This window comes from Apteryx mantelli, chromosome 3 (assembly GCF_036417845.1).
Source record: "Apteryx mantelli isolate bAptMan1 chromosome 3, bAptMan1.hap1, whole genome shotgun sequence".
Classification (NCBI taxonomy): domain Eukaryota; kingdom Metazoa; phylum Chordata; class Aves; order Apterygiformes; family Apterygidae; genus Apteryx; species Apteryx mantelli.
In genome coordinates this window covers 92404451-92430288 of record NC_089980.1, presented here as the reverse complement: position 1 = coordinate 92430288, position 25838 = coordinate 92404451, and the positions used below count along the sequence as shown (strand labels likewise).

The 25838-nt window shown below is 37.7% G+C and overlaps 1 protein-coding gene across 2 annotated transcripts in view; it reads right to left on the bottom strand.

Moving 5' to 3' along the window:
* The window catches only part of ASCC3 (activating signal cointegrator 1 complex subunit 3), a 287290-nt gene extending 266430 nt beyond the window's left edge, over positions 1 to 20860 (bottom strand). The window contains exons 1-4 of one of the 2 annotated variants that reach the window (XM_067293927.1): positions 20838 to 20860; positions 6550 to 6693; positions 5634 to 5784; positions 1267 to 1850 (exon numbers count right to left, since the gene is read on the bottom strand). In XM_067293927.1, coding sequence (XP_067150028.1) covers positions 1267 to 1850; positions 5634 to 5784; positions 6550 to 6639 — 825 coding nt within the window. In that variant the 5' untranslated portion in view covers positions 6640 to 6693; positions 20838 to 20860. Of the gene's footprint in view, positions 1 to 1266; positions 1851 to 5633; positions 5785 to 6549; positions 6694 to 13005; positions 13042 to 20837 lie in introns of those variants that run through there. The other variant, XM_067293928.1, reaches the window with a different exon arrangement.
* Positions 20861 to 25838: the final 4978 nt, after the last annotated feature.

The following is a 25838-nucleotide window of genomic DNA, read 5'->3' as shown; positions in this document are numbered from 1 at the left end:
TACAGAAAATACCTCAAAGGAAACCCCGAAATGTACCCTGAACCATGGTCAAGGCAAACAATTGGTCAATCTCTCTCTTCTAACTACCAAAAGAACAACTTCGACAAATATGATATCATTATACAGCAAATACTCAATACATAGTTACCTAAACCGAAAATGGAATATTCGGGTCCTCTATCACTTTTTTAGTTAAGAAGAAGAAAAGCTGCATCTTTAATGACCAAATTCCTGCAAGTTCTCATTATGCTGACTTTCACAGGGTTGCCTATCTCTCCCATCAGTAATATTTCTGTAGCAGATTTTCTGTATTTTAAATCTTTCTGAAAAGTGGCTTAGAGAGTTCTGCATACTGAATTTTCCTTTTAGGGGGGAAAGCTGGGCAAGTTGGTAAAAGAAAAACATAACTGAGAAGCACACAGGAAAAGAGATGGAAGAATTGATGAAGAAATGGCTGTAATTCATTCCCTACCCCATTCAAAAATGGTTGTCTCTTCCCCTAGCTTAATTCATCCATCTCTCCTGCATACGACCTAAGAGGAGTCACTGCTATTCTTTAATCACGTACCTCCCTTTTCTACCACTAGCTTTATCTTTCACTCCAGCCTCCTAGCAACTGCTCTCCCTCCTTTCTTTGCTCTTCTCCTGATAACCCTTCCCCCACTTCCTTACCAAAAAAAACAAAAGCAAGTGAAATGACAAAGTTTTAAAAGTAGCGCTACTTGCCCAGTCCTCCAACCTTCCTTTCACTTCCTTTCCCTTTCAACAACAGGAATGCTCTGAGACTAGAGTGGGAACCTGCCCAATATCAAGAAAGTTAACTTTGGTTATTTCTGGTTTATTTTCTCTTTAATAAGAGCCTCACAAGCTCTCACACTTTAATACAGTTATATTTCATAACTATATTTCTAAATATCTACACGTTTCTAAATATCTATACGAAAGATCTTTTGCTCAAGATCTTTCAACGTAATAAAAACAGAAATTCTCTGGCTTAAAATAGCTACTGCTTAAAAAAAAAAAAGTAGGAAGAAGCTAGGCAAATGACCAAAAAAATAATATCCTGTATGTTACAGGGGGAAGGGGGAATATGCACATAATATTCCTTTGTTTGGTGGATTAAGATGCTGTCACATAATTTTTCTTAAGACAAAAACAAAACATAGACAAGACTTAAATGAAATATATTGACACAATCCAATATGAAATAATTTAAAATTGGTGCAACATTTAAATAAATACAATATGGTTAATATGCTACTGTACCTCATTCTGAAGTTCATCACCACTTTTGGTAGAAGCAAGCATCTCATACAAAGTACAGCAGAGATCTTCTGTTGTTGGCCCTCCAGGGGTACCCCCCTGAGATTCATTCAGATACTTTCCAACTTCACACCACAGAAAGGAATCATCTACTTTTTCCAAAGACTTGAAATCAGATTTCTCACCATAGCAATTCTGTAAGTGATCCAGCTGGTTATTCAGAAATTTCTTATAATCTAAGCTTATAATTTTCTGTGCATCAATCTCACCATTTACAGGAAGCTCCTCAGAGTGATCCAAATCATGCATGTCAAATGAAAACACTATATTTTTACCAAAGAACACTCTGCTATCACCATTTTGTTCTTCAGCCATCTGTATGAGGGCTGTAAGCTGTTCTTCAGTGAAGTGAGAAACAATCCGACATGTGGCATTACAAGCTGCGGTAGCAGATGATGATGGAAAGGGCCCAAACATCTGCTTGATAGCCTTTGTCTCATCATGACCAACACATTCTTTCCCGTGAAATGTCTTAAAGAGAAAAACAGCTCCACTTTCAATTGCTTCTTGTCCATTTTCAGCTCCAACTGTTAACAAAACCAAAACCAAACATAACTATACACACTTCAAACTAATTCTCCTCCACTGCCTATAACATAACTGTATTCAATTTCCTGCAACAAATCTTAAGAACAGAGAAATGAAACGAAGACCATAACAAGTAGCAGTGAAGCAAGTGCAAGGTAGTGAATTATAAAAAGTATACAATAATAAAGCATCTGTCTTCATTATCCTCCTACTTACTAGCAATTCATATTAAGGATTACTAATGTTCTCTTATTTTTCAAGTAAGGGGGAAAAAAACTTGCCTGAGCTCTGCAATTCACAACAGTATATTTATGAGCTCTTTATAGGTAAAAAATTTCCACTTTGTTTTCCACTTTGCATCAATGTTTAGTCACTGCCTAATCTAAATATTCATGATAGACTAAACATACAGAAGTCAGCTGGGAAATACTACATTCGTGTTTCTAGTACTACAGAATGTGTATTAATTAGAAAAATTTCCCAAAAAGTAAAGTCAATGCATGAATTTAGAGTTATTGACTACCTATATTAAATCATATTGTGAAAAAATTAAAAAATATATTAGAGGAAAAAACGTGATTTATCCCTCTTACATAATATTCTCTGAGATCCTCGAGGAAAACAGAAGTAAACACACCATATAAAGAACCAAAACAGCACTACTGAACAAAACAAAAAGTCACCAAGTGTAAAAAATGCATAAAAATCCAGCATACAGGTTTTTAGGAGGACAACCTACAGAATATTTTTCTAAATTAAAAAAAATATGTTCTAAGAAGTCAAATAGGTTATTCCAACTTTTTAAAGCTGTATTAGCTTTTCTTACAAGATTTCATAACTTCTAAAACATTTTAAAAGCTTAATGTCAAGATTTACAAACTACCATTGTCCAGATCTCTTGATCTGGTCAATTCTACAGTTATATCAGGATTGACTGGCAAAACTCCAGCAGAGAACAGTATGATTCAAATGATAACATTGGCGATTTATCCCTGGTATAGCTAACTCAAAAGACCTATTAAATGTTCATTATATTAAAAGGAACAATATTATACATTTTTTTAAAAAAAACCCAAATGGCACTTTTCAGAATAGGAAAGATGGCTATTCTCTTTTCAGTACTCAAAACTGCCTTCTGCTATCTACACAGTTATGATCCCATGTATTTGCTCTACTGTGTCTCCCCTTTCTGACCAAAAAAAAAAACAAAACAAAAAAACAAAAACCCCCCCAAAACTTACTGAAATCAGTGGGAAGATTATTAGTTACTTCTACATAGTTAGCTGAGACCTGATTTGAAGCAAGTTAGGCTCAACCCTTGCAAGCAAGGGTTTTCTCCCTGACAACATAACAGGAAAAAGCAAAAGAAGTTCAACATAAGCAGATGGAACATGAGTGAGAAACTGAAAATGTAACATATAAACAAGAGTGTCTAAAAACTCACTACTTCTCTTGAACTTCCATATGGTGCTCTGAAGAGCTTAAAAGTTCATGGAGGGGATTGTAGGTGATAGTTACAGGATAATCAGGTGCACAGCTAATTATCTTCCCTAATTACCTTGGAGGATAAGCTATATAAAAATAAGTACACACACATACTAGATATACATAAATGTGTCTCAATGGAAAGTGGTGGTTCAGCCTCCCTCTTGGAAATAACAACATAGAAATCACAACAAAAAACTAGTCTGAAAACTCAGAGACCTAATTTGGTTGTTTGTTCCTCACTCTTATATTCCTAACATACAAATACATATCATTATTTAAAAGTCAATTGTCTTTGAACATAAGTAAATGCTATTAAGCTAAAAGAACACTTTTAATGGCAAATCACCTATTTTGCTTATAACTTTTTTCTTCCCCACCAGACATTTAGTCCTGCTTTCTATACTTCATCTGGTCTTACCTGTTATATTGTAAACTTTATAGTCATTATGCATTTGTCAGCCTTAGCCTAGCCAACATTTCATTGTAGTATCTCTTATGATTAAGTTATAAATATTGGACGTTTAAATAACTATGCACATCTCCCCCACTTTAGCCCAGGTTGCTTGTTATGGATGTACATATTCAGATTAAGGGAAATAACCCTTCCAAATCTCTGTGTAGCTCTGATTGACCTAGTTTGCTGTGCCTAGTTGGTAGTTGTACCGGGTCCTTACTTAAACCTCATCTTTCCTCTTCCAGGACAGTTTCATGCTTATGTGCAAGGTATACACTGTAATGCTTCCTACATGAGCTACTTTCCCTCAGAAATGCATACTGAGTTTTAGGTTACATTATTGACAAAAAATTACCACAATATTTAAAATGAGGACAAGTATAGAAACCAACTAAGCATGCTACTGACTAAGAAAAAAAATTCACTACATAAAGCTGTTTGAATCGCCTGAAGGGAAACCAAATTTAAGTTCAGATTCTCTAAAATAAAATATTTAGCATATTAGTAATGAACTATATTCTAACAAAAGAGGTGACTAAGATTGCATGTATTCTTGTGACAACTTTTAAGAAAATTATTTTTATCATTGGAAACTGCCCTATTTTTGGCTGTCATCAGAAAAGTTTCCCCCCTCAGCTATTTAGGATGATGATAGAGTGGACACATGTAGGAAACCTGGGAATTGGGAACGGCAGAAAAAGTTATTATAGACAGGTTGTTTATTTGGGAGGGATAAAGTTTGGCAAAAAGGAGGGTCAAGAAGTGAGAAAAGGGAAAATAAGTTATGCAAGTGATGAAATTGGGGCTGTCCAGGGGCAATCATCAGGTAACCTTGCACTTGATCACCACAGCCTGGAGCAGGACAATAAACCAGACTTGCTGTTCTGGCCATACCACGTGCATTGAGCCTGCCTCCACTGTCAGGAGGAGCTCAGTGTCTTTGCTTGATGGTTAGGGAACATGCACCGTTTCAGTGCCTGTTCCAGGTCTGATGGTATTGACATCTTCCTAACATCCTAATGTCATTTTAACAAAATCCGAATTGATCAAGTCATTGAATAGAAGTACGAGAAATGAAAAGAACAACTTTTTTAAAAGTCACATCAATAGTATGTTATTTAAATGGAGCGCTGAGAAAAATCCAATCATTTTTTCTGTCTTCACAAATATGTTGTTCATACAGACATTCATCTACTTCCACTATTCATCTAGTTCATCTAGTCTACATTTACCAAGAAGGATTTTTTTTGCTATGCTAACACCGCTAGTGCTCTCCTTCCCATCACAGATGTGTCTCAAACCTGCCTTTAACACTCCAGCACAGCAATAAAAAACTCCTAACGACAACTAAACGAGGGTGAATTGTTGAAGTTGTGTGGGCAATCTCAAGATTAAAATTCATATCTCAAAATTAAAAGTCCTTCAAGCAGAAAACATTTTTAAACTTTCTATATACCTGTCTAGCAATCCAATTTTTCACGATACAAATTCTGTGGAATAAAGGCAGATAATACCAATGTTGTTCTTTTCTCCAAGTGCTATATTCCAAAATAAGCTGTTGCTTCCTCTTACTTAAGGTTGATCACAAACAGACACCACATAAAAATACTATCAGAAGCAAGAATATCAACATAAAAACGTAATCATATTTTAAAATAAAAGAGAAGACCAAATCTAAGTTGTACGTATACATATCAGATTAACTGGAATTTCAAAGATATTTCAGGGCAAGACTGGAGTCAAGGTAGAAATGAAATTGTATTAGTATGCAAGTAGGCAGGCAGACAGCAGTTGAAAAAAAAAAAGTCTATTATTAGACTACTGGAGAATTAAAACATACCTATTTGTTTTGCAGCTTGTAATATAGTTTTTAAATCACCATTAACAGTTTGGTGTTCTTTCTTGTCCAAATTGTCATCAACAAACTTTATTATCTTCTTCCATGTAAGATCAGATGTCAGCAACTGTTCTTGTAGTTTTGATCTTTTAGTCTGCAAATGGAAAATAGTGAATGTACTTTTTATTTCAAATTCTAAGTGGTTCCTTTAAAAAACACCAGATACAAAAATCCACACTTTTCCAATATTTTATTCAATTATAATGTAGTGACGATTGCAAGTCACTTCTCTATTACCTCTTCTTTACCCTCTTACTTGAGGGTAAGACAAGGAGAAACACACGAACTACTGTATTCTTCAAATGGAGAGTTCTCCATAAAGCAAAACTCTTGCAACTTCGAGAGGTTTACAACTTCCAGGATTCCAATTTAATTTCATATTACAGGTTCCCACAATGAATACACTATTTTTAATGCATTTTCATGAAAAAAAGTACCTAAATTCATTATCATTAAATATATTCTAAACTATCAGCCAACAAGTGTCCAAAGTCTCAATATTTGAAGGCAGAAAGCTTGGCTCTTTGGCTCTGCTTAAGCTCAGGGCTAAAAACATACAAGCCCATCCCAACTTAAATCATAGCTGCCTGAAACAGAAAATAACAGAGCTCTACTAATACAGTCAACCTACCCTATCTAAATAGCACACTGGGCCTAGAACAAATCACATAGCTAAGCAAATATAACTTCGAGGAAACTATGAAGGAACACACAAGAAACTATATTTACTCTGCCCAGCCTTGCCTGCCTAATCTTACAAAATAGCAATATAAATTAAGGAAACTAAAAATTTCTACCATATATTCTGACATTTAACAATTATGCACTAAAAAAAGAAAAAAAAAACTTTTATCTTTACCGTTAAGTCTCCCAGTTCTTCACTACAATCATCATGTTTAGTGACATTTGAAAAGGACCGTAAAGCGCCTGTAAGACGAGGTAAGGCCATCTATTACTCATTCAGTGATCCACAGGATGAGAAATTAAATTCCACTTCAAGCACCTAAATGAGAACAAAAGAAAATATACAGTTTTGTTGATGCTGTAAATACAAATTCACATCAGAAAAATGAAAGATGCTTTTGAGCAAACAGAACTGGGCTGGCACTTCAAATGAACAAGTTAAAAATCTACGTCAAAATCTTTATAATCAAAATTCAGTAGAATGTAAGCAAAGGGTACAAACAGTGGGCATAAATGATCAAATGAGCTGGTTACTCAGTATGTTTTTCTTTTCTCTCTTCCCTAAAGTAAAGTTATCAACAATGATACACAGTGGCAATTATTCCCTTAACATTGCTAACACAAGAGTATTATACTGATATCTGCATAATTAAACTTTATCTCCAAACAGTAATAAGTGATTACAATCTATGTGAAGATTTCTTCTGAACCGGCACACAGTGGTAGTTCTCACTTCATTAACTGCCTCCAGCACTGATAAAGAGATTTTCTTTTTGACAATTGCTTAATGATTTTTAAACAGCAAAACAAGCAAAGAAAATTACGATAGAAAAAGAAGATCATAATATGTATATCACTGAGCTGTGATAAGAAAAAAAAAAAAAATGTAACACCAGAAAACTGGAAAAGGAATGCCTCAGGATGTTTTTATCTCACAACTGCAAACACATACATACATTTATACAGCACTATACTCTTTCCAGGACTACAGCTTATTTATGGACATTCTTATTTCCTGTTTGAAAGAGACTCATATCTGCAGAGCATAACACATCTGTTCTTCTTCAGTTGTACTCTTTCTAAGCCTTTCTATAGAAACTATTCTCAAAGTTGTTTAGTTTTGAAAAAGTGCCCACAACTGAATTGTTTAATCAACTACAATTCACAGCTACAATTTCTGGTGGTAATGAATAGATACAGATTTAGATTATTTTTGAAACAATTAATGATACCATAAACTTAATGATATGCATCCTTCTTAGCATGCCTGAAGACTGTCAGCCATTCAGACTTTAACAACTTAAAACAGGTAAGAAAGTGAATTTCTTTTATTTTTACATTCATATAATGTACAACCCCTCCTGCTTTAGTTATCCTTAACATTTTTCTTCATTTAATGACTAGTTTTTATTTTAGTTATTAACTTTGCAATATAACCCAAAAGGAAAGCCAGATGCAGCATTCCAGTCACAGACAGATAAATGTCACTGACTTGGAAGGTCTCTTTGCTTTACTAACTGGCATTTTGAATAAAAGCCAGCAAAACAGAAAAAAACAAACAAACAAACAAACCAAAAAAAACCAAAAACAAAAACAAACCACAGGTTACCTGCTCTCACATAAAGCTCATTGATGTAGATATTATTGTTTGAAGGTAAACCTAAAAGTAAATGTGGATCATAATCTCAGAAGGTCTTCTGCATTATATTGAAAAGTATATAAAATTGCTGCCTATATTGCAAAAGTAACTAACTGTATTGGAGAAGTCTTCGGCTTTGTATCTTCCCCAACTACTTGAGTTTTCTTCCTTTCCTATTTTTTCCCATAAGCAAGGAACAGAGCTGCCTCTTCCTCTCCTCCACTGGAATGTTGCAGAGAATATGGGCAGACTTATCTAATCCCTACACACTCTTTAACAAAAGGACAGTTGCCCAGCAGGGCTAAGAGAAGAGGATTGCTCAAAAGTGGGACCTTAATTTTCAGGTTAAACACGAATCTTTCTTTCCTTACAAATGATGGAATAATACAGCACTCCAGCAGCCTGAAGTGCCAGCTTCTGTAGCCTCTGGTATTTGGTTTGTTGTGCGATCTTTAAAAACTCACAGCAGTCATTCTGCTTAACCTCCTTAAGGCATATTAAGCCATGTCACCAGGTTTTGCTTATACTGTCTGTAATTATTTAAAATATCATAAAGTTCTTGGCTGTCTCTGTAAAATTCTCTTTTATAAAACTTAAAGAAGTTATTATTGAATACTAATCTAATCAAAGAACACTATAAAGAAAAAGAAGCTTTAGACATTGGCAATTAACAGCAAGTTGCTATTGACCAAATAGTATTTGGATCAAATGGCATTTTCACTTATATTAGTGAACAAAATGGAGCCATTTCACATTAAAAGAGAACCAAGAAGACAAGTGATATCCCAGCCATAACGCAATGCAAAAAACAAAGGGCCAATGCAATTACTTCGGGGGTGTGTGTGTGTATTTTAAAGGCATTTTAAAAACATTAAAATAAATGTTAACACAGTATTATCTCATTCAAACACAAAAGCAGCAAACCACAGGGACATGATAAGACATTTAACATACATCCACACACAGAATGATTCATTTTTTTACATTATTATGCAAGAAAAAAAACACCACATCTTCAAGGATTATATTTTACTGACATGAACACATTTTAGAATTACTACAATTAACCTCGGCAGCTTGATTAACACAAAGGTAAACTTCATATTTTAATTACAAATAAATCGCAGTATTTTAAAGAAGCAATCAAATTCTATTTGGTGTGCCTTTTTCACTGCCATTTTTAAGAAATAAAAGCTATATGAAACAGCTATTTTAAAACAATGAAAACATTTGTATTAGAGTCACTTTAACTTCTTATCCAAGCAAGTTTGACACAAACAGTACAAATAAGGCACATGACAATAAAGTTGACAGCTACAGATTTTAGAAAGCCTGGGACATTAACCATAAGCAGCAAGCCAATACAAGATACTACAATCATTTAACATTTTCAGATTTTCTATTTTGGGCCTTCATAGGCAGTGCAGATGACTTTTATATTAAAGGATGTAATAACAATCATGTACTTCCAGACATCTAATTTTCTGCAAGAGGCACAGACACCACACTGGATTTTTTTTAAATTTATCTAGGTTGAACGTTGCTGATCTCCAGTCAAGACCTGGTCAATCTTTGAAAGGGAGATGTCAAGATTAAGGTAAATGTACTCAGGAAGAAACAGTGGCTGCTTGATACACAGTATTCATCTCAGTAAATATTAAAATTTAAATAAATGCTTCAGCACAAGGAAGAGGCATGGTAGTGCCTCTGTATGCTGCATCGATGTAAGAGACAATTTCAGGATCTTAATTATATGAGTCGCGCACACACACACAAAAAGGAATTACAAGCCATACATTCAAAAGAGTGTTAATCTTTCCAGATGCTCTCTCACAAAGTCTTAGCCACATAGGAGGGATTAAGCATCAGCTGCCTAAAACTTCAGCTGGATAGGCATTTCCTGTGATTCGATCCAATACTATTTTGGGATGCTGCGGAACCGATGTCTTGACCCAATAATGCACCCATTTAGATATGCTTTGAGATCATTATTGAGCATAGCTATGGTTTCTAAAAAACTTTTTTCAGAATAACTCCTCTTTCTTTCTAAGAACATAAGAAACAGGTCCATTGTTAGACTGAGAAATGTCTGCATCGTTATACCCAAGCACCTTCATTTTTTCATTCCCCAAGCAAGGTGAGCCATAAACTGTGTACCTATATCAAGGCTGAAAGTCTTGCCTTACATGTGAAGAGATGTACTGTATGAGAAACTCCAACTTCAACCAATGTATGTAATCTGCATGTCCATAAAAACATGGTGTGAGCCACAGATATAAGGTTTTATTTGTTTTGGTTTTTTTGCTTTAGCTTTACAGTGGGTTCACTATGCCAACTCCTTTGACATCATGCCATCAACAGAGATTGAGAACAACCCCAGGAGTTCATATTTCTTCATTTCAAAAAATGTTTGCCACTGACGAAAAAGCAGTAGTTGTACAGAAGGCGAATATGGATGTGTGTGTCCAAAGAGGAACAGGAGGATGAAACAGAATAAATAAAAAATAAAATTAAAAAAAAAAAAAAGTGGGCTAAAAATGACAAGCTAAGTAATGCGTGTTACATCTCACAGAGGACATTGGATGCACTCCAGCCAAAATAACCCCTGTAATAACACCATAAGACCATGCTAGAGTTCAAGATATAGTAAGAATAAGTCTCCATAACACATTTCTGCACTTAAGAGCACCCAAAGTTTGAATCTATAAGGACACAAGGATAAAACCTCCAATACTAACTACTGGTCATAGGGATGGTATTGCCAGCTTCTTTGTAACTCAGTTTCAGGAGATAAAAGAACTGCTTATAAAAGTTGCTAAAGATTCACAATAAAAATTTAATGGAATAAACAAACTTGAGGCTATAGCAGAGAGGTATAGCTAAGCTACTAATTGTGAACGAAAATTTCTATAAATAATAATCAGCAGGCATACATAAGCTTACTGTAGCAGAAAACCAATAATAAAAGCTTTTAGCTTTCTTCTGAGCCTTAATGGGAAGGCAAGAACAGAAAGAATCTGTATTTCTCTACTGTGCACAGTTTGCTATGAGCATTAAGTTCTGAGCAGACCAAGTCAATCTTTTCAACATTACATAACCTGTGACAACAAGGCATCTTGCCACCATCGGTGCTTAATTGTATCAGTGCTATTACCATAGCAAAGTCCACAAGAGGTCCGAAGGTGACCACAAGAAAAGTGTGCCAAAATAATCTTTCATATCCTAGGAACCACTTCTAAACCACTCAAGGGAGTTGTTTCTTTGTGGTCAACACGTCCCCTTCTCCCATGAGAACAGTTTACAGGTATGTACATTAGCCATTTCAGAATATGAAAAGGTGGTCTTTCATAACCCCTCATTTCAAAACATTAGTGAAATTAATCCACGAAGGTGAGCTGACCTTAACTTACATAAAGGGAGAGAAGGGATGCGCCTATATGTCACACAATTTTTAAGCTTCTCAAAAAGAAAAGCAAGAATCAGAAAATAATATTTTTTAAAGTTCCTGCAAATACATAGCTAGTAGCATTATACAAGAAGCATCTAAGTGTGACAAAATTACCTAAGAAGTAAAAATCATCACATTACATCTGTTCTAGAGAGATTTATTAAATGCTATCTCTACAGGCCTGCATGAGCACGTTTGTGCAACCAAGGCACAGATTAACACAGAGAAATTTTCAAGAACAATATCAACTTCAGCGTGCAGTCACAGACATCTCTCACGCATAACATACAACTGTGCCCGGACATAGACAACTGTGCCATACTGCGAAAATCCACCTGTCTTTTGGGAATTAACTAGTAACAGACCATGAGCAGAAGAGATATTGACAAAGGTGGATATGATAGAAGTTCATAAACTATAACTCTATTTAAGCAAGGCAAGAATATTACTTCATTTATATGACTTTTATTAGCTTTTTTTTTTTTAATAATAAAGCTATAATAAGAAAGCCATCAAGCCACTTTTGAATAATACAAGATACCTCTCTTTAACTGAAATACAAGTGCACATAACTTACTGCTGGGATATCCAAAGTGCAGGAAACAAGTGGTTAAGTTAGCTGAATAATTAGCTTTAAAAAGACAAGACAAATTACACTTGGCACATAAGCTTGGTGTACAATTAAGGGTTTTTCTTTTTGAGAAATAAGTTTCTTATGTTTAGTGTACAGAATAAAACAAGGTCCTAAAGGAGTCTTCAAGGGAAAAAGACTATTACAAGGAAAGCATTTCTACTTCTCCTTTCAGCTGCTTCAGCAGCTTAAAATGAGCATGCATACAAGACCACAAAGAGGCAATTATTTAGTAGACACAAATTTACTGATAAGATACAACCTGAAAGTGTGAAATAGCTAATTGTGTATGTAACGACTACAATTAGGGTATCAAAGTCATACTGTTCATGGTAGGTACATCTTCATAATTTAGTTAATTCTGTTACAGCATTCTCCATAAAAAGAAACAATTAACTAGAATTTTTTTTTTAATTTCAAACCAAGCTTTACTAGCATCGGTTTCTTTAATATAAGGGACAAATGTAAACTCGTTTTAATAATAACATTTAAGAAATACAGAAATAATAAACATACCATATGGGGACAATTTCAGTTTATTATCAATGAATCTGATTGAAAACAGTGCTTAAGAAATAGAATACACTGAATTTTCCTTCTCTCCAGCTCTCCCTCAATTCCATCTCCACCCTTACAACACTAAAATATTTAACCCTATCAACAAAACCTATCAACAAACCTTAGCATAATCTGAGTGTTTGACCATTTCAAAATGAGGGCTGAGGAATGTCTTTTTGCCACTGCTTCCTGTGAAAAAGGCATTAGTCTGTGCCTACAAGAGGAAACTATTCCCCAAAACTCAGCACGCACACGTGCCCTTAAATCTTGGAAAGGTGTGGAGTAGGGAGGGCACCTGTTCCCTAAAACATAATTGGAGGTACAAACCCTACACATATTCCCTATGTGTGCCTACCTTTAATTTTAAAAAGTTATCAAAGTAAAGGCTTCTTCTAGTCAGGTTTGAGGTCAAGCTTCCAAGCAACTAGAAACAAGGTTGGAAATAAAAATAAATAAAAATTAAAATCTTCAGCTCCACTACAGAATAAATTTGACAAATCGTTTCTTAAAAGGTCTAGTATTGTCACCCGGAATCCCCAACACACATCCCAGTCACGATACCAAGGAACCTGCACAGCAAAATCCCACGTTCTGAATACTGCCCCCAAGAACATAACGTTACTCCAAGGACTCAAATTTGTCATTTGATATGAGCATCTCACACATCCTACGGCGTATTAAGGCATAAGGAGACGTTACAATCCTTATTGAGAAGAACCACACAAAGCCTAGAGCCTGTTTCCTTCCTGGCATTTAGACCCTCCCATGGGTGTTAGGTAACTACGTTAACCATGTTCCTAACAGACAACAAACTGGGCATCCAACGTAGGAGTCCTTGAAGCACTTAACTTTCCGTCCATGCATAGAAATGTCATGGCCACGCAGTTATCGTACTACTGCACAAACTTACATTTTTCCAAATGTAAGAGACAGTATCGGTAGTAGCCTTAGGACCAGAAGCAGCTATCACACTAAAACACCTCTAGGCAACCACATTGTCGCATGTATATGTAAAATATCACAAGTGATTTTAATAAACTAATCTCAAAGAGAAGAAAATAAATAGTCTTCTGTGTATGTGAACAAGTTCACTTATATCAATGCTGCAACTTATACAATGGGAAAATATATTTCTGAGATTCATTTGACAGAAGCCAAGTTAAAGCATGGGAAAATGCCTTTTTGAAGCTTTAATACTGGAAGAGTTGTGTTGCTATTTGCATCACTAGAATCATAACTAGAATCAGGAGGTTTCATTATTTGGTTAAATAATTCCGTTTCTGGTACTTTATTGCATTGCTGTTTTATACATTGCTGAGCTCATCATCAAAAAAGATGTCTAAAAATTGCACTGGCTTATTAGTGAAGTGATGAATGTCATTAGCTTCATTAGAACTTAATCACAAAATGCATGCTTTATTCACATGGTGTAAAATGAGATCTCTATTTTCACAGAAAAGTCAATGATAAAGTTCATGTCACTGAGAAAGACCTGATGCCAGTTTGGAATTAACCATATATCCATATTCCATATATCAAGAATCCTTATAGAGGACTTCTTTAGTAATTAGCTACAGTTAACAAAATCATTGCATCTAGCAGACAGCTCACACTAGCTATACAAACACAAAACAACTAAGGCCAACGTTTACATTTAATCTTTAAGAACAATTGTTCTATGAAAGCACTGAAGCAGGACTTCCCATTTAGGGAGAATATTATTTTCTGTGTTCAGCGAATTCATCAATTAAACTGGTAAAGATACTGGTAATCTGAAACAAAAATCATCATGTCCAAGTACTTCAAAATAAACTACAGAACATATAAGAAAACTAATTGAGTTGTCGTGTACCAAAAATATGGAATTGGCCTCCAAAGAAAGAAAAGTTCTGGCCAGTTTTGGCTATCACTAAAAAACAAACAAACAAAAAAACTCAAAACAGCTGCTGCCCACTCTTCCTGGGCAGACTGACTGCCTAAAGTGCTGGCACACAAGAGTATACTTTGAGAAAGACACCTGTATGATTTCCTACAGTGAACAGACTTAACTACCTTTTTACAAGGGCTAGTAAACATCAGAAATGTAAGTCTATTCCATGAAAAAATAGGGAAGAGGTCAAAAATTAGTACTTAGTGTTACTATTCTTGGCTGACACACCGAGAAGGAAAATAGCCCAATTCTGTCTCTAGTGATATGATGGAGCTAAAGCAGGATTTTTTTTTCAATGAATTTTTGAAATGGTTACATTTCTAGAAATGTAGTCATGCTCTGTTAGAATGTATGTAAAGTTTCTTCAAATGTGCTTTTGAAAAACTGTATTGTATGCTAAGAAATGAGCACATATATGAGTCAAGATTATCCTGTTGCATGATTAGAAACCTTTGAACAAGTATTCATGCACATTTAATATCCCAGGCATACAAACCCTGTCCAGATTTATAGAACCAACTTTCTAAGACAGACTCCCTATAAACAAAAATGCCATACTAACAAGAAAATGATATAACTAAGCATTTTATTTGTATTCATGCTTCAGAGGTGATACAGCACTGAGTAAGCAGAACTGTTTCCCCTTGTGCATTGACAGATCCCCCCCATCAGTGGGCTAATCAGCTGTTCTGCCTACTTAGTCTGACATATAGAATTTTTAGCAAAGGCAGCAGTGCCTAAGGGGTCAAATTCTTCAATTTAATTTTTCAGGGCTGTATAAATTCCAAATGCTGGAGGGGGTAGACAGCTTGTAATCTCCATTGTATTTCATCTTTTTTCAGAGTTAATACTCTGTCTCAATCCCACTCAGTCATTTTCACTTCCTTATATAATTCTCTTTCAGAATTTCATTGAAAATTTCTTGAAGAACTGGAAGAGAAGACTTTCAGAGATTCTCTGTATATTTCCTCAAATCTTTCAAGGAAAGGTCAAATTGTTCTCCCCTGTAGCAGCAGCTAAGAATAATGCCTTCATAGTTATTGAATAAATTAATCCGAATCCAGTTTCCAAATACAGACTCACTAAGCCACTGAATTCAGCAGTTTTCAACACTTTTGAAAAATGGGGTGGTTGATATGGTTATAATGTTTCTACCGATGCTTTAAGAAACATCTGAATGCACCCAAGCAAATCACTACTGTACTAACTAATCTACTACTGTACTAACTAATCTATCTATTCCTACAACTTCCTGAAAATCTCTGATTTACAGCTGGAAAACTGTGACATTTACTAAAGAGACCACTTGCTAAACTCCTCAGTCATTGACCCATCATTCCATGATTATCTATTCTTACTTTATGACCAGTCTATGTTGAGATACAAGCCTGTAATACCACAGTCAGTTTCTTTTTCAGGCCAGACCCAACACAACTTTGAGCAAGCCAAAATAACAGACCTTTCTCAGAGTAAATGCAGGCATGCCATAGAATAAAATGATGGGAAAGCCCAGGGAGATGTCTGTTCATCAGCTAGGACAAAACAGCTATGGTGGGGTGTAGCTCCAAAGACATGAGTTGCACAGCATAGGAATGGCTAATTTCTCCAGGAGGTACCTGTATAGGGAACACCTGCTAGAAATTAGCTTCACAGTATTTGCACATACACTAAGGAGAGATGACTCTCCCAGGAGAGAGGAAAAGGGACTCAGACTTACAGAGAAGAAAAAAGGGAAGCCATCCTCTGAAGTCTGAGGACAGTTGGTAAGCCCAATCAGAGAACTGTTCTGCCTCCTGTGCAAACCTGATAATGGTGCCAGCGGCCGGGCAATCAGCGATTCTGACAAACGTTTCTTGATGGTGTTGCTTTCTTTAAGAATAGGTCACTGTTCTCCCTCCCCTCTGGCCAATTTCTAGATCCCCTGCAAAGGGAGCAACAGAACTGGCATGCACTTTAAAAAAAGCACAGACAGGGAAGAGAGTACAAACAGCCCACATTTACACTGAATTAAGCCTAACACCAAACTATATTTCTGGGGAACTCCTTAGACTGTATTCTTAGGTCCTCCACAGGAGGCTATGCATTTTGATACCTATTTTTAAAGGACTATCCATGTATAGATTACATTAGGCTGTAATTCATATGCCTATTTTCAGCTCCTAAATTCAGCATACTATGAAAGGGAGGAGCTAGCTGCTTCTCCCCTGCCCCAAAATACTAGTTCCCCATTAAAGATGTTCCTCTCTAGTGTTATGTAATGCAAGATCTCAGTAAGTCAGGAAAAGCGCATAAGTTTTTCTTTGCATCTCATCTACAGGCTGGCCATCAAATTCCAGTCCGCGCTGAAAGGTACTGAATAAAAATCACTAATTGCCCTTTCAGCAAGGACAAACTGGTAAATGTCCAAACAGTCTAGCATTGCCACTGTAGCTTAATTAAGTCTTTCTTGCTTTCTCTTTTACCTAATGGATTTTCAATAAATTATACAGAGTTGTGTACAACTTCAAAAGGAATATTCTAAACCAAGTGATCAGAATAACCTCAAGGAACACAGGACATCGGAGTCTTTCGCACCACTGATGAATTCAGTGAACACTGTTAACACAGGACCGGAAAGCACTACCTCTTCTTCTTTCAATCACATTTTTAAATGAAAGTGATATCTGTAATTTGTGTCTTGCGCAAAGTGTAGTTGTGTAAGCATGTATTAGTAATGCTTTGTGCAAACGAGATCAAATTCCTCAGAGAGACATGAACATAAAGAATGCTTTGACTGCAGATCCCTATAGGGATTATGTTTGCAATAAACATGAAGTTACTGATTTCTGTAGTGCAATGAGGTGTTTAAAAAGCAAGAATGGGTGAATACAAAATGACTGAATATTATTGCTTATGATTTAAGAATAAAAAGATACATGATAAAACTGAATATTAGGGTAAAAACAAACTAAAATTGAATGTTTTTTCTATGCAATACATATTTAAATCTGGGAATTCATTGCCACAAGATGCCAAACAGGCTAAAAGTTCAAACATGCTCAAAAAAGTATTAGATGAATTAATAGAATTCAGATACCTTGGTAGTTGTTGAACACAATAGCCTAGATGCAGCTCATCAGGTATATTATCTTTCAGCAGTCAGTGATTTAAATGAAAGTGAAAATATCACACTGTTTTCAGCTTTTTTTTTTTTTTTTGGTACATCTAAGCATCTGCTACTGGTCACTACAGGCCACAGAATTCAGAACTACATGAACATTTTGTTTTAAAACAGAGTGCTATGGCATCTGATTACAACAGAGATTGATTATGATATTGGATTTAAGAGCCTAATGTCTCTAAATCTGTTTGTGGGTCTAACCCATATTACCTTCTCTTCTCAGTTCAAACTTCATCCATCACATTTCAAACAAACTTCTAACTATGCATTTTGTCATTTGTAAAATTTCTTTTAATTATGTAAATATGTCCAAACTAGACAGCAGAGTTTGTTCTTTCTTCTTTCTCCCAGCATTAAAGGCTGATTTGGTTTAATAAGGAGTATGTAGGCTAGAAAGTGTCCATCACAAACTTCAACGGTTGTTACTAAAAGCAATTCACCAGAAAAACATTAAGCTCTTTTTTGGAATAATGAGGCTTTCCAGCAAGCTTTCTAGGGGAAGAAAAAAAAAAATCTATCACTACTCAAAACAACATTAAGAACTATAATTAATCACTTATTTAACACTTCTAAAAAAATTAGTTTTTTAGAACATTGCAAATCCAATTTAAGATTCCTTGTTTGACATTTGATCAGTGCATTTTTGTTACGCTACATGAGCCCATGCATCCAAATTCTAAAATTCATTTTGATGTGTGTCATTTAAGCTCTACTTTTTAAGAATAAACCAGGCAAGTCTTACTACAGAATACATTTTTTTGTTAAGACGCAACTATTAGATAGTACTAATACTCTAATTCACATTGCACTGTCCCTCCAAAATTACATTTGGTGATCTGCTTTTTAAGAATTAGTTTTGTTTTGCATTTTTTTTTTACACTATATCTTCCTATAATTACTTTACTTTATAACTATCCAGCAAACACAATACCCCCTCCTGCCCCCATTAACATACATCAAGTTGTCCTTCTAGTCAACTAGTCAATGAAAAGACTCAACTAGCATATTGTTGTCTACGGTGTGCAACCAGTTTCTAGAAAAATAGATAGCAGTTTAGAAGGATACAGTGGAGGGTAACAAAAATGACCAGCACTGTAGAAGATGCCATCTATTAGGAAAGATTCAACAAACTGGGGTTATTTCACAGAATCACAGGAAGTTGAGTTTGGAAGAGACCTCTGGAAATCATCTGGTTCAACCCCGCCCCCTGCTCAAGCAGGGTCACCTAGAGCAATTTGGCCAGGACCATGTCCAGTCAGGTTTTAAATATCTCCAACGACAGGACTCCACAGCCTCTCTGCAACCTGTTCCACTGTTCAACCGCCCCCACAGTGAAAAGGTATTTTAGATTATGGAGGTGAGAAACACATTGATAGCCTTCAAATACATACATGACAGCTGCAGAAAGGAAAAAAAAAAAAAACAAGACAGGAAATAAAGAGCTGAAAAAGAGTTATGTATGCTCCTCTTTTTAAGAAGAGAAAGTAAGTGATAAGAAGCTCCACAAACATAAAACTACCAAAACAAATTATTGCTGTGTATTACCTCTCTCTGATTCAGTAGAACAACACATACTACTGATCTAATCTCTTCCAGAATCCAAGCTAGCTTTTAGAGAAAACTAATCAGGTCTAACATTTAAACAGCTTTACACAATCCATAAAGACCCCATCACGAAGTGACTGAGGGTCTAAGCCATTATTGTTTGAAGAACTAAGTGGGACTTCTTCAGTGTCCTCATATAAATGGGAAGAGACTACCACCAAACACCTATAAAAATAATTCCAGGAGGATGAAGTTTGATCTCTGTCACAGCCAGAAGTAAGTCAGATCCAAAAGTTATTTTATTACGGCATCTACTGAAAAGCAGTGTATGCTTACTTGGACTCAGCACCTTATTGGTATAATTAATCTGGCCTTTGGATCAAATCAGATTGCAGATAGAAATACATATCTATGTTAAAAAAAAAACAACATTGTTTCAGATGCAATCTACCACATGGATATACATGACAGGTGTCACATCTCTGGTACTTCTGCCAATTTTCCTACTACAGTATGAACTCAAGTCAAGTCTATCCACAAGACGGTAATTAAGTTTGACTATCACATCAAACTCTAAAAATAAAGGTAATGAAAAAGTAAAATACAGGAGAATACAGTAAGCATCCTTAGGACTCTGTAGAGGTGAAGACTGCTGGTTCCATTTCAATAGTACTATTCTACAGTCAATCCTTTAAAAAGCCTGAAGACCAAAAAGGGTCTATACAAATTTTTGTTATAATGAAACAAAATCTAAATTCAGAACTCATAAAAGCTTTTAAATAGATTCTTTAACTCTAACATGATACACTCTCCTGAAGCATCTGAAAGGTAAACCATAGCACACTAGAGCTAGTCATGCATTTTAAGAGCAAACCTGACACTTTACCATCACCAGCTAAAATGAATCAAATCGTACCAGAAAGGGGAAACACTCTACTCAATCACATGCGTTTTTTTAATTCTTCATTTTTAGCTAAGTTTATTAATGTAAGTATTGTAAGTATTCAGACCCGTTCAACACCGGTGCCATTTTTCACTTGACAGCATGCTTGTAATCCCTATATCAATAAATACATTGAGGTCCAAACCAGAAAAACAGAACTGAGAAGCCGTTTCCATTAGTTATCTTTTATTACGAGCAGCTCAGAGCGTGCCAGCTATACCAAGGTTTAGGCGACGGCTCGGGCACAGGCCCACCACAGCCAGGCCTCAGCACCAGCCCCACAACACCACGAGCTGCGGGCGCCCAGGGGCCGCCGGCGGGCGGCCCCGGGGCGCCCTGCCGGCCCCGGCCAGCGCGCGCGCTGCCCCGTAACGGCCGCCCCGTAACGGCTGCGCCCCAACGGCCGCCCCCTCAGAGGCACCGCGCCGAGACCCCCCGCCCGCTCCCCGCGAGCCGGGCACCCCGCACCGGAGAGCCGAGGGAGGCGCCCGCGCCGCCTGCCCGGGGCACGGCGAGCTCCCACCGCGGGCGGCCCCGCCGCCCCTGCCCGGCCGCCCGCCAGCCCCGCGCAGCCACCCGACCCCCGGCCGCCCGAGCCCCGCCGCGCACCTGCCTTCCGGCTTGCCGGTTCCGTTGCCGCAAAGGGCCGGGCGCGGCGCGACACTGCCGTAAAGCGAGCGGGCGGGGCGAGGGTGCTGCGCCGCTCGCCCGCCCGGTCCCTTCAGTCCTTCGCTGCGTAGTCAAATGCGCGGTTGGGGCAGCGCCGCCGCGCTCCCGGCCTCGCCGCCCTCCCGTTGCTCCGCAGCCCCGGTGCGTGCCCTGCCACAGGTTTCCGGGGCTTCCTCTCCTCCCTCCGCCTCTTTACTGGCGCTCCCGGCGTTGCGCACTTGCTGCTTCCCCGGCCCGGCCTGCGCGCTTGTGTGTTACATGCTCGGGCACACCCGTGAAAAACGGGGTTTCAAAGGCACCGTAGTACAGTGAAGCTAAAGGAGGCCAAATTGTGCAGGAAAGGGGGGGGGGGGAAGAGGAGAGGAGAGAAGAATGGGGAAAAATAAGGTAATTTCAGGACAACCAGGTGGAGGAAAAAAGTGCTTGCTCTGACGTCTTTGGGAGTCTGTGTGCGAATTCAAACGAACAGTAAGAGGCCTCCAGCTGGGTAATTGTTAACATTCAGATCACTTACTTCTGACTTACGTCTTCTCAAGCATCTTCCCTATGTTCTCTCATGAAGTATATAACCTCAGCCTCTTCTGAGATCATGGATCAGGATACTGCTTTCATCCATACAGGTCTAGTAATTATTGTGTTCATATAAAAGAATGAAAACAGTAGTACATGTGTCTGTCTAAATGTACAGTTGGAGATGCTGAAAAACACATTCCCAAGAAGAGGGTAACATGCTCAAACCCTTGCTAAAAAAATGAAACATATGCAGTTTAAATGAATCATAAAACATAGATATCTTGCAGGGGTTGGTAGATAACCATTTGGCCTGGCTATAATGTTTTTAGACCACTTATCCTTATAGTATTTGACTAGTCTATTGGGAATCCACAATTTTAGCCAGTTCTATTCAGTCACCGTGTTATAAAATGTCTTCATAGTGAAATTATGCAGGACTAGAAAAGAATAAGTTTTGAAATTAATCTCCTTTAAGTAGATGCTAGATACATCAGGATTTCAGGGTTTTTTTAGCATAATTTTATAAACAGACTTTCAAGGCAAAAAGGTATGTTTTATAAACACAGTATTTAATATTTCTGTTGGACAGATCTATAGGCCACAAGTTAAATGTAATTAGAAAAAGAAGGCATCTTCCAAATCCTTTCATGAATTCTTTTCATACTGTTTTTACTTTTTAAGGAAAGTTTTTGTATTCTTTCTGAGCTCAAATTTTTAATGAAGACTAAGGCCTCGACATTTCCATATTTCCTTATGGTAACAGGAAATCCCATTACATGCTTGCTAGTCAAAGCTGTCACATAACTGATACTACAGATTTACCCTACTTCCCTGATTTCTTGAAATCCATAGTTTGTATAAAAGCCAGAGTTTCCAACCTAATCAAACCAAATTTTTTTTTCTTACCATAGAGAAAAGACAGGCTTTTTTTCCCCACGTGATTGTATTTTCACTTGTAGACAAATTATAGTTTGAATGTTTTCTATTAGATAAACAGCTATACAGAAATACTTAATAATCAAGGGCACAATTTTTACATATATTTAGGATGAATTCTGCAAAGCTAGGCTTTGCAAAGAATGCCTTGGCTTTGCAAGGTTGTTTTCCCCATGGTTCTCATAAGATCACAGGCTCTGTAGCTTCACTCAGAAGCTTTTTATGGGCAAAAGGGAACTCACTATATATTTGGAACCAAAAACTGACTTTCAGCCCAATTAATGTTTGAAGAGTCTAACAGTCCAAATTACCTACTAGAGAAATGTCTCTCGTTTATGTACAGTTAAAACCCTTCTAGTATCTATCCCTTTTCTTCTATGTTATGCTCACTTTTCAGATGTTCCTCTGGATCCTAAGGTTAACGTCTTGGTCCTCTGCAAGGAGAATGCAGGAGGGACTTACAAGAAGTTACTAGCATCCCGAGTTCTTCCCTCAGGATGACGTTCCCTCTTTGCCAGGAGGAGCATGATGTTGATACTATTTACAGAACGGGAGGAAAACTGCTTGTGTTTATTTTTTATGTTTTCTTAACACAATCTCTTTCCTTCTCATTGGCTCCCAGCTCAAATCTGAGAGTTGCTCAACAGCCTCCCCCAGTCTCAACTGACAGAAAGGGCGATTGTTTCTTACTCAGCGACTGCCTTGGTTTGTCAGACCTCTTCTGTATATGGTTTCCACGAAGTTTAAGACAAAACAGGTCAGGCAGTAGTTGCTTGACCACTAGAAAACTTGACCACTAGACAACTGTTAAAGCAAGCTAAAGCTAGCTCAGGCCAAGACAAGTCAAGACAAATTCTAAGACCAATAAAAAGACTGGGGTGTTCTGCTAATGATGGCAAAAACAAGAGTCACATTTACTGAGTTACTTTTGTTTCCACATCTTGCAAATCTTTGAAACTTCACATTTTTTGTGGTTCTTCAGTTCTCCCTGACATTCACCTCCCAGCAGACATTAGGAAGATAGCACATCCTCACTATGGTCTAGCTTTCAAAGACCTCAAATGCACAAAAGGCTGTACATATAAAGCTTCTACTACTGTGTCAAAATTTAAATTGGTTTTGTAAACAAGTATTTTAATTAGTTAGCCTATGCCCTTAGTTGTGTTAATACTGTATGTATAATGTGATGTTTTACAATAAAGCTATTATCAGGTAGATTTTTAGTGGACCAGAAATTCCAAACACTGCATGGAATTCATCTTATCAAATGCAAGTGAGTTAACATAGACTTACTGAGTAAGTTCCTCAGAAAAACAACCTTTTCCGGTTTCCTTCTTATGCACTAAAACTTTTTTGGAAAGTATATGATGTATAACAATGATAAACTGAAATTTTGCTCATAGGGAGGACTTTATCTTAAGAATTAACATGCTTGCTATATAGAAATCTATATCTGAGCTCATCTGCTATATTTGCTTAAAATTCAGTAGGGGTATCGAATGTTCTGTTCAACTCATCCTAAAACCAACATCAAATGAATCACGCTGTAAGAATACCTGTTCTTCTCAATTAACATTAAAGGAAGCATAACGTGACCAGCTGATATGTATACGTGTACATGTTAAATGTAGTGTCTAAAATTAGCTAACGTGAGATGTACAAGATGTGTAAAATTTCAACATATTTACAGCCTAAGTTGAACAGAAGTATAAATTATGAGATGAAACTAAGAGGAATTTGCTCCTCTGGAAAACTATCTCTATTTTTCTTATTAAAATTTTTTTGATGTCCATGACTTAACCAATCCCTTGTTTATTCTGTTTTGTATAGTACCATCTCTTCAGCATTTCAGTGTTCTTCAGTATCTAAAACTGCAGTTCATCATGTCTCATCTTTTCTTTGACTGTTTATGTATTATACAAAGTCTAAAAATGTCTCTCTTTTGCATCAAAATCCTTGTAGCATAATCATGTGAGAAGTTCAAACTTGAATTTTAGAAAAAGGTTTCACTGAACTGGCCCCAAAATCATGAGTCTATGGAGCAAAAAACATACCTGATTTTATATTTCCCGAATACAATGCAAATTTACAGAATCACAGAATGGTTGAGGTTGGAAGGGACCTCAGGAGATCATCTAGTCCAACCCCCCTGCTCAGGCAGGGTCACCTAGAGCACGTTGCACAGGATCGCGTCCAGGCGGGCTTTAAATATCTCCAAAGAAGGAGACTCCACAACCTCTCTGGGCAACCTGTTCCAGGGCTCTGTCACCCTCACGGTAAAGAGGGTTTTTCCATCTGAACATTTTTCTCATATTCAGATGGAACTGCCTGTGTTTCAGTTTGTGCCCATTGCCTCGCATCCTGTTGCTGGGCACCACTGAAAAGAGTCTGGTCCCATCCTCTTGACACCCTCCCTTTAGATATTTGTACACATTAATAAGATCTCCTCTCAGCCTTCTCTTCTCCAAGCTAAACAGGCCCAGCTCTCTCAGCCTTTCCTCATAAGAGAGATGCTCCAGTCCCCTAATCATCTTCGTAGCCCTTCGCTGGACTCCCTCCAGTAGTGCCACATCCCTCTTGTACTGGGGAGCCCAGAACTGGACACAGTACTCCAGATGTGGCGTCACCAGGGCTGAGTAGAGGGGGGGGGATCACCTCCCTTGACCTGCTGGCAACACTCTTCCTGATGCACCCCAGGATACCATTGGCCTTCTTGGCCACAAGGGCACATTGCTGCCTCATGTTTAACTTGGTGTCCACCAGCACTCCCAGGTCCTTCTCAGCAGAGCTGCTTTCCAGCAGGTCAGCCCCCAACCTGTACTGGTGCATGGGGTTATTCCTCCCTAGGTGCAGGACCCTGCACTTGCCTTTGTTGAACTTCATGAGGTTCCTCTCCGCCCACCTCTCCAGGTCTCTCTGAATGGCAGCACAGCCCTCTGGGGTATCCGCCACTCCTCCCAGTTTTGTATCGTCAGCAAACTTGCTGAGGGTGCACTCTGTCCCTTCATCCAGGTCACTGATGAGGAAGTTGAACAAGACTGGACCCAGTACTGACCCCTGGGGGACACCGCTAGCTACAGGCCTCCAGCTAGACTCTGCACCGCTGATCACAACCCTCTGAGCTCTGCCATTCAGCCAGTTCTCAATCCACCTCACTGTCCACTCATCTAGCCCACACTTCCTGAGCTTCCCTATGAGGATGTTATGGGAGACAGTGTCAAAAGCCTTGCTGAAGTCTAGGTAGACAACATCCACTGCTCTCCCCTCATCTACCCAGCCAGTCATTCCATCATAGAAGGCTATCAGATTGGTTAGGCATGATTTCCCCTTGGTGAAGCCATGCTGACTACTCCTGATCACCTTCATTTCCTCCATGTGCTTGGAGATGGCCTCCAGGATGAGCTGCTCCACCACCTTTCTAGGGATGAAGGTGAGGCTGACTGGCCTGTAGTTGCCTGGGTCCTCCTTCTTGCCCTTTTTGAAGACTGGGGT